The sequence below is a fragment of the Poecile atricapillus genome, chromosome 3 (genome assembly GCF_030490865.1).
Source record: "Poecile atricapillus isolate bPoeAtr1 chromosome 3, bPoeAtr1.hap1, whole genome shotgun sequence".
NCBI classification, from domain to species: Eukaryota; Metazoa; Chordata; class Aves; order Passeriformes; family Paridae; genus Poecile; species Poecile atricapillus.
The window spans coordinates 72,844,077-72,859,131 of record NC_081251.1 but is presented as its reverse complement, the minus strand read 5'-3'; the positions used below and the strand labels follow the sequence as shown (position 1 = coordinate 72,859,131).

At 41.7% G+C, this 15,055-nt stretch overlaps 1 protein-coding gene across 1 annotated transcript in view; it reads left to right on the top strand.

Moving 5' to 3' along the window:
- The window catches only part of PGBD5 (piggyBac transposable element derived 5), a 59,710-nt gene that overhangs the window by 31,904 nt on the left and 12,751 nt on the right, over window positions 1-15,055 (top strand). Inside the window, exons 4-5 of the mRNA XM_058834100.1 lie at window positions 2,452-2,586; window positions 13,522-13,704. Coding sequence (XP_058690083.1) covers window positions 2,452-2,586; window positions 13,522-13,704 — 318 coding nt within the window. The remainder of the gene's footprint in view (window positions 1-2,451; window positions 2,587-13,521; window positions 13,705-15,055) is intronic.

The window sequence follows — 15,055 nt, the reverse complement described above, 5'->3', positions numbered from 1 at the left end:
AGCAACATGGCTAACTTTTGTCCTAAAAACACCATGTTAGTGACAGGAGCAGACACAGCCTATACAGTGCCTTGCTGGCAAAGTTCTTTACAGCTGTTGAAGCAGTGGTTGCATGTGGAGGGGTGACAACACTTGTTCCCCACTCTCTGAAGGAAGAGGAAGCTCCAGGATTTTCAGTTCATTTTCCTTGCCTGTCCACGTTTCGTCTCTGCAGCAACAGCAGGTCTTGCCCTAGTCTGTTCACATTTTTATTCTCTCTTCACAAAAGTTGAGTAGGAACTGACAGAGGAATTATTTAAATTCAGTACAGGGGAGCAAAGGAGGAAGATGGGGCTGAGCATGGGCAGGAGGAAAAGGAAGATGGAGAGAGGTTTTAAATATTCAGATTTGCTTTCTAGATGTAAGACTGACAGGCCTTACAGTGTCACAGAAGGCAGAAAGAGTGTGAAAGGTAGACAGGATGCAGTAGACCTGCTGTGAGGAGAGTTGATGCTGTGGTGCAGAGGGAAAGAAGCTAATGACCGAGGGTAAAAGATGTCCTAAGGGGGTGCTTGTACAGCCTTTTCTCTCTGCTGCTCTCCATCCTACAGCAGGGGAGATTATAGCAGTGGAACCACACCACTCAATGGGATCTGGCAGGAGTCTTTCCAGAAGCAAAGAAATCCTTAACCATGTATCCAACCCTATCCCAAAGGACTTGCTCCTTCCCCCTGCTCATGAGACCCAGCAGGGGAAAAGTGAACGAGGGCAAGTTTAATATTTGTAAAATGCTGTTCAGGATCCTCTGAGGTGGAAGCAGGAAATGCCCCAGATGGCCTTTAGATAGGAAGGGTTGTGTTCTGTGTGGACCTTGAGAGAGGAAGATTTGGCTTCAATAGGGAAACAGGACAGCTGCAGCTGGAAGAACAAATAGCTTTGTGTGCAGCTCTCCTTGCTCACATCTGCGTTTTGGTGTATAATTTGAACATTTCACAAGAGTGCTTTCAGATGGTCCTGTGAATGTTTCATGAGTCGCTAAGAAGTGGAGTGCGTATAAATGACAGCGCGCAGCCATCACTGCGTGGGGAGGGCGCGGGTGCCTATTTTGGGCTGACAGAGTGATGTTCAGCAAGCATCTTGTATTCAGGAGGCCAGCAGCTGCTCATCTCTGGTGCTTAACTGCTCACCCACCACATCTCTCCTACAAGCATCACTCCTAGGTTTACTGCAGCTTTGTTCTCAATTCTGCCACTGACTGTGCAGATGTGCACAAAAGTAGCACAAATGCAGGCGTGGAAAGGCTTTGTCTGAGGGTGGGAGCCTCTGCATACCTGTATCTGAGCCTGTCTCCTGGAGGGATGGTCACTGGAAAAGAACAGATTCCTTTAAATTATAATTCATCTGACTGTTTTGCACGTCTTTACAAGGGTATGAATTACGGCCTGCTGGGACTGCTTTCCCCTCATGTACGAGGAGGGCAGCCTGCAGTGACTTGCTCTGATTTAGATGTACATATCTGAATTTGGTCAGCATTCATCAGCTGAGACTTTTCAACAGTTTGCAAGTCTTTGCACTTTCACAAGTGGTTTGCTGGACAACTTGCACATCGTGCAGTCAGGTATGTGTATGTTACACACAGCTGCCTGTGAGCTGTGGGGAGCTACTTTTCTATAGGTGAGTTCTGCAGTGTGATACCTAGCAGTATGACACTCCAGTTTTGCTGCTAAGTTAATGGAGAGAAGTGTAACAAAACAGTTATAAGAAACAGGGAACCACTTACATCGTCTGGATGCAGAATGCAGAAACTATATCACTTTCACAGTTCTTTGTTACTTGCTCCAGTCTGCCTTATCTTTTTCTATTCCTGCCTCTGGTGGCTTATCCTGGTTTCCTTTTTTCAAATTTTTCAGCTCCTGAGGCAAGACAGACTTCCCTAAAGCTGCTGCTTCCAGGAAAAATATTTTCTGTCTCTTCACCACCTCCTTAAGTGGCAGCAGAAAGCATCTTTTTCTCCCTTAACTTCTCTCTCTCTTTATTATATGTTATCCTTTGCTATAACCAAGGAATGCACTTTACAACTAATTGTAGGGGATGTTTGGGTGGAAGACATTCTGGCAAGCAATATGAAGCTTATGAAGAAGCATGGAGAAAGATGCTGCTAACAATCCACTCTCCCTGTCCCATCCCCTGCATCATTTTGGAGGGGTGTTGAACTGTAGCAGATTGTAAGAAGTGAGAGCTGTGCCTTGCAATGTTTGCAAATTATGTGTGCATAATGGGGTGTGCTTGGCCAGGCTTTGTTTTTTGTTGGATGGTAGCATCAAACAAAAGTGGGTTTGCTTCTTTCTTTGGGGTGATGCACACAAGCACAGTGCAAGGGTTGTATTTCCTTGAAAGTTGTTAAAGCAACATTTTTTCAGCAATCATGTATTCTCCCATTTCTTTCCCTGCCTCTTTTTTTGCCACTTGCAGGTACTACATGAGCCCCTGATAGATGAGGATCCTGTTTTCATTGCTACCTGTACAGAGAGGGAGCTGCGCAAGAGGAAAAAGAGGAAATTCAGTCTTTGGGTTCGGCAGTGCTCATCCACTGGTTTCATCTGCCAGGTGGGTTTTACCTCTTCAAATGTCTTCATTCAGTTCCAGCAGGCCCTTAAATGTATTGCAGGAGCAAAGGTAACACTCTTGGTCACCTGGCCAGGGGCTATGGTCTGAATGCTGGAGCCCTCTGACTTCTGTGGATACAAGATGTGACAGACAGTGATGACAAGTTCCTGATGCTTTGTTGTATGATTTAACTGAGAGTTTCTGTCTCCAGTACTGCCCATCTGGCTGCCAGCCCTCAGCTAATTACATTGAAATGCAGTTTAAAGGTCTGCCTGTTTGTACATCCTAAGTTTATCTAAATGTCTACTGTGATTTGTGTCATTGTTAATGAGTCAGATTTTCTCTCTATAACACTGCACCTGTGATAGCCAGCAGTATCCAGTAGACTAAATCAATATGGTATCAAGATGTCAATTTTTCTGTGAGAAACACATTAGTTGGGACTCCTCATATCTTTTCACACATCTGGCTCTCTATCAAAGAAATACAATCTGATGTGACTTCAGGATGAGATGTCAGCTGGAGTGAGGGACACATTAAAGGGTTTGTTTCTATTGTTGTAAAGCGTTGGGAACATCTAAAATTCTCAGATTCCCCAGTTGGTGATGTATTTTGAGAGCCCTTGAAAGATCTGGTCATTCATTTTGATACTTAGAGGTGGGAGTGCAGATGTTTTCCAATAATTCTTTTTCCAAGAACTCCTGTGAAAATGTTGTGTCCCACGTGTTCCAGAGTGGTGGTTCAGAGGCAGGATGTGCACACCACTTGCTAAGGCTGAATACATGTCAGAGCAGGGCCTGTGGATTTGCTGCAGCTGAACATTTGTTCAGAGCAGAATTTGGTTGGTGAATCATTATGACTGTTTGAGTAGCTGTGCAGGAAGAGGCTCACTGGGAACAGAGTGTTTTCAGCAATGCTGTTCACTCTGAGAAATTTAGGATTCTACTTCTTCCATCTAGGTTTTAAAGCAGCTGTTTTGTCTGATACAAAATAGACTGTCCTTGTGAAGCATCCTTGGAAGTTTCTGCTCTCAAAGCTCTTGGAAAGTCATTTGCTGTATAGAGGCAGTGTCTCTGATCTCCAAGGAGAACTTCATCAGCCCTACATGCAGTTTATTACCGAAGCGTATTGGGTACAGCGAGCACAAAGTCTGCTCATCTCTCTTGCCATGCTCCCCACAGCCAACTGCCTCAAAACTAATAAGTCTTCAGACATGCCAGAGGTTTCAGATTCTGAGCTATAATTATGTTGCACCTCCTGTCCTGTCCACTGAGAGACTAAATTAATGGAATGTCAAATTAAACAGAATAGATGCTCAACACCACCCTAATCCTCCCTCTCCCTTAATGAATTAGATGCTCATGCTTCACTTGCATCCGGATGACGTCCAGGATTATCTTACCAGCTGCCTTCTATTTTCATTCCTTGACTTGGCTGTCGTTATCAACATGCTGAAATGACTGGGTGAAAGGGACCTTAGGGAACAATGAAAAGGAATATACCTTCATGCAAAAATGGAAAAACCTGATCTGGGAAGGATGGGCATCTTCAATTATGATATGATTGAAATGCTATGTTCATTTATGTGTCACGCTTCCAAGCGGTCTTGCAGAATCCAAAGCACTTTTTTGGTGGTTATTTAGTGCATTTAGAGTATTAAAACAGAGGTTTTGATTTTTTTCCTGAGTTTAACAAATGGAGAAAGTTGATCTAAACCAAAAATAAATCCAGTGTTTTCCCCTTCATGTACACACCTCTTCTATCTCTTGTGAAGCTGCCATCATGGAGAAAAGACTTGTCTGATAGTTAAGGACTGACTTGTCTATCACCTGCCAACTGCTGGAAGAACCTTACAGCACCTACTTCAAAACATGCATATTCTGTAATACTGTCTAGGTGAGTTCCCTCCCTCACTGCTTCCACGTGATGGCATTGAGGTCCTTTTATTCAAGATAAAATAAGACTAGCAACACCTCATAAATCAGGATAATTCAGTTTCAAAAATCTGAATATCTATATGATAGTACACATATATATATTCTCTATAATATATATATTATAGAATATATATAATAGTATCTATATAATATCTATATAATAGTGTCTATAAAAAGGCGAGGCAAGCAAGTCAGAAGAGAGGATGGTGCTATGTATGACTGTTTTTCAGGAATGGAAGGAACCTCAAGAGGTCTGTGATGCTCCTGGCCAAAAACAATGTTCTCCACTCCTGAATGATCAGCCTAGTGTTAAAAAAAAATAAATCTCCATTTGAGGAGACATCTTGGTTTTCCCAGTGTTCTGCATTTCCTATGATGAAAAGAATTGGTTGGTTTTTGCTAACGAGAAATGGATATGCCACGTGCTGAGTTACTCTGTGAACTCTGGCTGGCAGCTCATAGGTTAGTTGTTAAGGAGTTTCAGCTGTTTGTCTTCTCAAGTTCCTGTTCCTTCTTGTTAACAAAACTCTGAATCACATTTTTGGGTATTCAAACAGAGTAAAACACTTGTGTTAGATGGCTCATCATTTACTTTTCTAAGGAAATGGTGTTTGGTTAAAAATCTAGCTCAATAAGCCATTCATGGAACAGAAGTGGAATAAACCCAAGTGCTGCTTGTGGACATAAGAAGGTGCATAGGCTTATATATTCATAAGACAAATAATGTATGAATATTAGACTACTCTTCTATCTTTTGTACTCCAGATAACTTGACTGCACCCTGACAGTTAATTGTATTGAGATGGATGCACAATTTCAGATTATATCTCTGCTTCAGAAAATCTCAAGCAGGGCTTCTTGTTGCTGTGAATAGCTTTGTTGCTGAGCATCTCTTCACGGTCAGCTGGCCAAGTGGGAACATGCAGGAAGGACACATCATTCAAACAATGTAAATATATGTCTGCCGCAGTTGGGAACACGAACAAAACCTCTCAGAGAGTTCAGAAGGGCTCCAGGAGAGCTGACTTTGGCAAAGTAGATGACAAAACTGCCCTGATACTATTGCCTTTTTCATCTGCGCTTGACACTGGACATCGAGATGACAGCAGATGCTGTGGGAGAGGGCTTGGGCCTTCTCATTTCTTTCTCTCTAATTCAGGGGGAACAACAAATACACCTTGCAGGACTTCAGGTGTCCCTCTCTGCTCCATCTTCACTTTTCTTGTTTCTTTTCAATCTATTTTCCTACATACTACTTAGCACTTCTATTTCCCTACTTACCACTGAGACACTTTTAAAACCAATATTTTAATGTCTTGATTGCAGTTTAAATTATTGAAATAGCTTAGAAGTCTTTCTTACAGTATTTGCTCAGAGTATGTTTAAATAGTAAGTCATACTATTTAAATCAAACTCCAGCTGTGCTAGTTTTTTTGTGAATTCTTATTTCTTTCTTTTTCTCTGAAAGTCTGGAACACTTGATTATAAAAATCGTTCATAAAAATGATTGGTAGGACTATTTCTCATATTAGATATAGCAATATCACTCATCAAAAAATGATGAAGGGAATTCCCAGATAGCTTACCAGGGCTAGTTATTTTGTCCTGGTGGGGCATATAATGCTCTCTCTTAGCACTTCTTCTGTGGCTCTAAGGGAATGAGCATGGTTATGAGTAATTGTTACTAAGTGATGCCTAGCCCTTGCATAGCTCCTCCTGCACAAGAAGGTTTTCTGATCATTTTGCAGAAGGAAGCACAGGATGCTGGTGAACCCCAGCACATGGAGAGCTGGCAGGATGAGGTGTTCCCATAGCACCCCATCCTGAAGCACAGACCCATAGCCCAAATGTAACCTCAGACAGTCCCTGACCCAAAAAGCCATCAATTAACAAGATGAAAGACAATACATAGATGGTAGAGAGCACTACAAAGGGACAGTCAGGCAATATTAATCACTCTGATAGCCAGTAATGGAATTGGCTCATCAACGTAATTATTTGCTTAAAAAAAACTGGTATCATGGTGAGGAAGAAATTACTTTATGGATGTGTATATCCTTTCCTATTCATTGAGATGACTTTTATTTTCTGAGGCTATACTGGAGACTTTTCCCTTCCCACACCTCCTCCCTGCTCCCAAATATATGGGCTCTGCACTTGCTTTTATTCTTTGGCAGAAAATTATTGCAATAATGCATTTCATTTTCACTAATATCCCTGTGAAATATGTTACATAGATTTATCAAGTCCTTTAGGTCCTTGTGCTGGGACTGACTTTGAGCTGTCACCTTCTGCCGCTTCCCATGAAGTGATGAGTCAGAACAGAGTAAGGAAAAGTACCATGTCTCTGCAGCTTGAGTCTTTCTCTGGTCCTGAAGAAACAGTGATTGGCATGATACCCATGTTTAAAGAGTGAAATCTGGATCAGGGTGGTCTCTGCCTGAGAGTCTGAGAAAGGGCTCTCTTGCCAAAGATCAGCAGTCTCAGTGGAGAGAGATGTCTGAGGCTGTGCCACAAATCAGTGGCAGAGCTCTCAGTGGCAGCAAAAAAAAAACCCAAACAATGTAAACACCATGCTTTTGTAGTATATGCTGTAGTTAATTTCAGGTAGGGTAGCTACAGCCAGCTCAAATACTTCATAACCCTATTGATTTTACAGAGTAAGAACTTTCAGAATTTAGAGAAACTGAGATTGTGCCCCAAAGATTATAATTTCACAACACACCACATAAGTGCCTTCAGTCAATGTGAAAGGGAGGGGTAAATAAACCTGGAGTCAGTTTTGTTTTCAAGGTCAGAGTTGCAGGAGTTAGCCATCTGTGCACTTGTTTAATAAGCTGCTCAGAAATGTTGGTGTTTCGGCCTATTTAAGTTCTGTTTAGAGATTAGTCTGAGCCCTTGCATTTCTTTAAACAGTGCCCTGATAATTCCTCTATTGCTGGAACAGTGTCATCTGGAACACACAGATGTAGCAGCTGCTTTGAGGAGGTTCTCAAGGTCAGGCTTTGTCTGTGAGGGGATCCCAGGAAATCTGATCACCTTCATTTGTCAGTCACTGGTGACTGGAAAATCCTATCTACTTTCTTCCTCTGGCTCCCACCCGGCTCTGGCTTTTTTTTTAATGCATGTGGTTCTGTAATGTCAGCATCTGAGAATCCCAGATCTCAGCTGAAAGTCAATTATCCTCTTGCTCACCAGTGTTAAGCGGAAAGGTATTTTTGCAGAAGTGTGACGGGCCAGCCCTATTCATTTTTATGGACTTTACAATCTTACCATGTTTCTAAATGAATAGGAAACCAAACCTAAATGTGATCTAATGCAAAGATCTCTTACACTTTACATACAGTCTTAGTGTCTATTTTCAAGTGTGAATGAAAGTTATTTTTCAGTTCCCATCTGAGCTGCTTGGAATGTATGACAATAAAATTACCTGTTAGTTGTGTCCCTTCTGCAGCTGTTCTCACTCAGTACAATTCTGCCTGGGGAAGGAGACTAAAAGCACCAGAGCCTCCTGTTTTGTGCACTTAATAGGTTTACCATAGTAATTCATAGCTCCTCGTGAATTCCATCCCTTTGTGCTGGGTGCAGTAAGCAGAACAAAAAAATCCCTGCCCTAGAAAGTTGAGGACCTAAGTGCAAGAAGGAGGCTTAGGCTTCCTACAGCAAATCTTTTTAGTTCAGACACATTTTGGCTACCCAGAGAACTCTGGGAGCAGGCTGAGTGCAGCAGTTTTTCTTGGCTAATGCACATGGCAGAGGTCTGGGACTAACACACTGCTAGGTGCCAGTATACACCCTACTCCTGGTGAGCCTGCACGGGCTGGGCAGTCCTCAGCCTTGTAGTTCCTCCTTGGAAATGAGCTGGGTCCTTGATGTCACTGATTGGTCATCATTTAGTTTTGACTTAAGATTTTATGCCATTTTTATGTAAGTATTTTCCTCCTCGAGGAAAACATGTTATCCTTTCAACAGTCACAGCACTTCTGATAGTTTATACTGCTCTTGCTTTGCATCACCTATATACCTTCCCACTTACACCTCCTCACTTACACACCTTCCCACAGCTCAGCAGTAATTTTCATAGAAAAACTGAGCCAATGTTGTGCAGTTGTGTGTCACCAGAGTGAAGCCTCAGCCGTGGACCTGAGCTGGGCTGCCAGTTACACAGAGGGAGCAGCTTTAAGAAGGAACAGGACCAATGGGTTGATTAGAAATTGCCTTGTGGGGATTGCATCCTTTCTAAGAAAGATTTTAAAGAACAAAAGTAAAGAGCTCTGCTGAGATGGTGGAGATTTCCAACCAGGCAGGAGAAGGGCAGCATGGAAAGAGGGAAGAATGGGTTTGTTTGACATTGGTTGTTGGATGCTTGGCTTCACAGGGCAAGTAAAAGTCGTATGGTATAGGAGGATATCAATTGGGAAGCCTAGACCATAAAGGCCTGTCTCCATTTTCCAGCCCCATTTCCACCTGATATTGCAAAGAAGAGGGAACTGGCAGAAGTCTGACATGGTCAAAGCAAAGGGTTAGGCAAGTGATCTGAGGGGTGGAGCACTGTCTGAATGTCAAGATATATTTCAGCAAGGCCAAAGAAAAGAAAGATTACTGCAGTAACTGGGAGGAAAGCCAGGCAGTTCTTAGATATTTGAAAGAATAGGAAATTATTTATGTGGAGCTGTTACAGAAAACGAATCTGCCTGACCTAGATGTGGCTGCCTGGGAGAAGGTACAGAGCAAAATCTGTGTTTGTGTGATCCATGGGTTGTCTGCCATGAAGCTAAGATGTAGCACCCTCAGTGACAAAGGAACAAGAAATCGGGAAAGAAAATCAAAGGACTCTATGCCATATTGGACTTGCATTGTCAACTCTACCAGCATCTTTTTGCCAGTCCCACAAAGATCTTTTTAGAAACTTTGAAGAACATGTGCAGGCAGAACAGATATTTGTCAGTCCTCAGCACAAAGCTGTTAAGTGAATCTCCGTGTGTTAATGCAGATTGAAATAATTCAAAATAGGATGCAGAGGGAGAAAAGAAGGGGACCAAGTAAGGAACACCAGGACCTACCTGGGGACAGGCTGGGAACACTGTATGTTCTTACAGAACCCTTTAGAAAATAGCATTTAGAATAGCAGGAAGAGAATGAAGAGAGGCTCTAACAAATGAAAAAATCTGGTCTCGGTAAGAGCATAACCAGTGGTGCCAGTACCTGCTAGACAAGATGTCTGGGAAGAGATCATTAAAGAGGGAGAGAGTATGAAGTGCAGCAGGTTTAGGATGAAACTGGAGAGTGGAATCTCCCAGCAGTGTTGGCAATGGCAGCAGTTAAAGGTGAGGATTAGGATAAGGGGAAAACTGACCGAGGTGGGATCTTAACAGTAGTGCTAGGAATGTGCAGTTGTGGGTTGGCTGTGAATCCTGTAGAAAAAAATAAAGTTATTTTTTCAATAGCTATCGAGGATCAAAAAATCATGACTACTTTACTTTGCTGTCTTGCTTTTATAACTGTGTCATCTAAAATCATGGCTTCTGTTTTGTGGTTGTTTATAATCTGCCCTTTATTTGTGAAATATTTTTGCACAATATATCTTTCAAAATCTTCCTTCTGTTTATTATTACCTCTGCCCTTTTTTTGCTTCCAAATGTCATCTGTTTCATTTGAGAATTGTACCCTAGGGTGCTTCAATTATGTATGAAGGTGGAGTATTTGGGATGTGCTATTCACAAGTGCTTTCAATATGCCATCTTTGCTTTATATATGAGCAGAATCACCAATGTTCCAGTTTCTAAGGCATATTCTCTTAAATGCACAGTCAAGATGTAGCTTTTGTTCCTAAGTGTTCAATTTTTTACTCAGTTTCTGTGAGACCTGAACTTTCCACAGAAAGATAATGAAAACATATTGGATTGAAAGTATCTGGTGCAGTAGTGCAGCCACAGATAGAGAGAAGGCACAGTTGAGGGTGTCACTGTTCTGATAACAGATATCTGACAAATATTCAACAAATAATTGATGAATGAATAGAAAAAGCACTGCATGTTGAATATCTTCAGCCCATAGTCATCCTAAGACAGATGATGTCACATCTATACAGGTTATCCCAGTTGGTGCTGTAGATCAGATGCATCAGTAGCCATTAGAAAAGACAGACAATGAAAGAGATCTCTGCAGATATTCAAGAAGCACTGCTTGGGCTGTCCTGCACATGGAAAGAACACAAATTGTTATGTCCCAGGACAAACCAGAAGGTCTAGTGAATGGTTTAACAAACATTTTGGGGGAGCAGTTTCTGACTGTCCCTATGAAGGTCTAGCAGCCAGTTTCTGGCAATTGGTTCTTTTTCTGCAGATTCCCGACTCAAATAACTAATACACTGCAGAAAAGCAGGGAATGCTGTGGGCTTCAGTTGGTAGGATCTTAATGGCTTGAGGTAGAATGAAATAAGCTGGATGAGGGAAAATAAAGGCCATATGGGATCCTAGGCATTTGGAACGATATTTGAAGCCATGCCTTTGCCAGTTATCTGTACACAACCACTGGTTTACAGCAGCCTTTATGCCTTCCAACACTGTGCTGCTGTCACACATCATCCCAAGCTGGGCGTGATAAAGCTTTGAATGATGCTTCTCCAAAACAAGAAATACTGTGCCAAGAAAAAAAAAGCTGTTGTTGGATAGGTGAGGAAGTGCCCAAGGAGAAGAAATATTTAACATTGGAGGAGGAAGAAAGGGTATGGACATTCGAGTAAAGGGCACTGGGGAGGTGAACAGAGCAAGGGGGTTGAGATTCACAGCCAGATGCTCAGGGAATTCTACTAACACAACCTGTAAAGTGTGTAGCATCTTCATACGAAGGTAGTGGTACCTCAGTTGCATGGTGGGCATGCTCTTTAAGGGAGCTGCTTGCAGACACAAACCAGCCCACAGTGAGGGACCAGCTGGCACACCAGTGGTGCCAGAGAACTGTCCCTTGGAGAGGCAGCGCTCTACAAGGAACATGGAGCAAGCATGGAGCAGGAGAGACTCGTAACATTTACTGGATATGGGGAGGTAAGGTGTAAGGCACTTTTATAGGCTTAGCGAGATTCCTGCTTTGTTTTCAGCTCATCTGCTATTTCAAGGTCAAAACTAATCTGTCTGCATTTTCTGTCTCCACTGCCCTGTCTGTAGAGTTTGAGGGTTTGATGTGTGGTCTCTGTGCTGACACGCTAGTAACCTAATCTTAATTTTGTTGCCAATAATCACAAAATACCTTGCTGTAAATTTGGAACAATCAGTTCTTTGAATGCATTCCACTGGCTCTCTGGGGCCGTGATTAATAACCTGAATTACTTATCATAATTAGCTAGTCCTCAGTCTCAGAACTGGAGAAAGCACAAATTTAACAGCTATCAAAAATGAGTGGAGCAGAATCAGGGAGTCTGCAAACATTGCTCCTTTGTCCTCATCTGAGAGCTGTTTCTATCAATAAAAGAGGTTTTAATTTATTTTTTTTATGATAAATGATGTACTTAAGACTTCCTTTTAATATACACTCTACTTTTTGGAATTAATGTGCATTTGTCCTTGCACCAACTTTGTTTTCAGCATGTCAGTTCTTTCAAAATACAAATTATGTCTAATTTTGCAGAAATTTCATAGGTACGACATCCTGTTGAGGTCTATTCCATGATGCATGAATTTCTAGAGAGTATTACACAGAATACCAGTGCTGGGAGCTGCACCATCTAAAATAGGGAGAAGCTGTTTAATTGAATTTTCTTCTCTAAAATCATTGAGTTACAAATTACTGGGAGCACTAGTGCAAACATGAGCATTTTTGTTCTCTGAGGATTGCTATGAATTTTCATTTGTAACAGTGTCTGTTGGTAGGAGAAATAAGCTATATAGAAAAGTAATGCTATATGTTTTGCATGGTTGAGCTGTCAAACAAATTTAACGAAGTTGTTGTGGATATATCACTCCAAAAACCAAGGCAAAATTACTTTCCCCTGCCCCTGAATACTGAACAAGTTTCAGCTTTTTCTTTGACAGGTAAAATTTTCTGTAATTCATAAAATATTTGAGTATTTCAGAGCCAAAGTCAGGAAGGCAGTCCTGGGCAAAATTTTCTGAAAATTTGCATTTGTTCGTGTATTTAAATCTTTGCAAGTTCCATGGTATTACAGTAGTGTTTGAGTAACAGAGTACAGTGTTTGCTTCTTCTTATTTCTCTTTCCAGCAGGTTATTTCTGCTAGCTCTTAGAACAAGATGAAGGCTGGATGCTTAGCTGGCCTTATTAAGTGTTGAACTGGGATGTAATTTGTGCTTCTAAACTACTGTCAGTGAAATAAAACAGAAGGCTTGCATACAAACAAAGGGCTACACATTTTCTCCCTCTGCATGGTTCAACCTGTTTTGGTGGGTTGCTTCCAAATCAGGATCTATGTAAAGGATCTAAGTGTTAGCACTGTGCCTGGAGAGTTTGATGAGGGTCTTCTGGCTGGTTGGGTGTGCATTTTGTTCATTTATGAGGTGCACACACACTTGTGTCAGAGCCTGATAGTTACTGCAAATGGGAAATAAATCTGAATATTAATGCAGTGGAGGTAATGGGCCATTTCCTTCTGGTCACCTTATACTGGCTTTTCTTGAAACTGAAGTTCTCATGCTCTGCTCTTGCTGGCAGCAATGAATCTGATGCAGATTCAGTATAGCATGTGATCCCAGTTATGACTGGAGTCTTTTCCTGCCAAGCAAACAATCTTCAAACTACACAACAGCAACAGGAGCCTCAGAAGTGAGGTGAAGGATGCCATATTTTTCAGTAGCTGTGCCAGCTAACCTGAACTGGTTTAAAAACAAAAGGCCCTTGAGAGGGACTTTAATTAGCCTTTATAACAAGTGTCTGCTGCCTTCTCAGCTTGTCTCATGTTGGGCTGTGCAGGTGTGTTGGGAATTGCATCTACTCCCTCTGGATTCGTTATAACCTTCTGATTTTTCTTACCATTTCTCATTTAAGATTTACGTCCATCTCAAAGAAGGGAGTGGTGCTGATGGGTTGGATGCTTTGAAGAACAAACCACAGCTTCACAGTATGGTGGCCAAAAGTCTTTGTCAAAATGCTTCTGGGAAGAATTACATCATCTTTACAGGCCCAAGCATTACCAGCCTGAACCTCTTTGAAGAATTTGAGAAGCAAGGTGTGTATTGGATGAGTCATTGGGTTTTAATGTTGACAGACCTAGGGGCCTCGTGCCACTGAATTTAAAATAAAAAATTCCAAAAGTCTTCATTGATATTTCAATTCCTTGTACAGGTAAGCTTTTCATCTCTAAGAAAACTTCTCATTAGTGAGAAGATGGTTTGCAGAAGACTTTATAAGTTGTTCTTTAAATCTTCCTTTTTTACTTTTCAAAATAAGGGTATAAGAACAATTTTAATAAGGGTATTTAAATTGTTTCCTTTTGTTCTTTGACTTAGAAATGTGAGGTCAAATCTCATATGTGACCTGGGGACTTTTCAAGGAATTTTCTATCTGCCTGTGATTTTTCTATTGCTGTTGTGAAAGATGGGATGAATCCTTAGAGATGTGCCTTAGAAGTCTTTTTTGGTTTAATATCTGATGTGTTTTCTCTAGAGGACATTTTATGCTTTTACAAAAGCTCTTGAAAAGTTTGCTTTTTCATGTTTTGGGAGATTTTTGCTAGTATCAACATACCTTGAGAGGACAGATTTTGGTTTTGAAAGCACAGTGAAACTCGCCGTTAGCAAGAACACACTTATCAATAGAATGCCCATTGAAACAGCTCTCCCAAGCAAGTTTCTTGCTACTGCAAAGAGCAATCCCAGGTCATCCTTTCTGTCAAATGCCCCCTCACTTTGAGCATGGAAAAGCCACGTGTTGCTTTGCTTTCAGCGATGTTGAGGACTTGTAACTCCCCTGCAATTTCAGGATCGTGCACTCTTGCCAGTCAGTTCTAAGTCATTTCATGTCACTATGGTCTCGTTCTTCAGTCAGCACAGCCTTTCAGAGTGATGTGGTGCATAGAATAGATCCTTGCCAGCAGTGAGGCTGGAGGCTGCCATCATGCATCACAGCTACGAGGCCGTCTGCTGACACACCACTGCTGCCCAAGTTGGGGGTTTTGTGTCATTGCCGAAAATTAAATTCATGCAAACAATTATATTAATGAAACATGGCCCAAAGCAGGGGGAAAGTCTGAGAATTGAGAAAATATGTTAATTCTAATTTAAAATGAGGACATCAGTGAGCTGCACCAGTGCTGTAGTTTAGCACTAAAGACTGTGCTGGCACTGAGGGCTGCGTCTGTTGAGCTCCATGCAGGACTTAGCTCCTACATTAATCTGGGCAAGCTGGAAGCTCACTGGCTACAGTGGAATGTCTACATAGCTCATAAAAGAGCCATGGTTTCCCAAATGCTGCAAACAGCCAAATGGGAAGGGTGTAGAGCATATTTATAGTGCACTGGAGTTTTTCCTCTGAGCTGAGACCTATATTTGTTAGATGGCTTTTCTCAGCTGATGATAAGCAT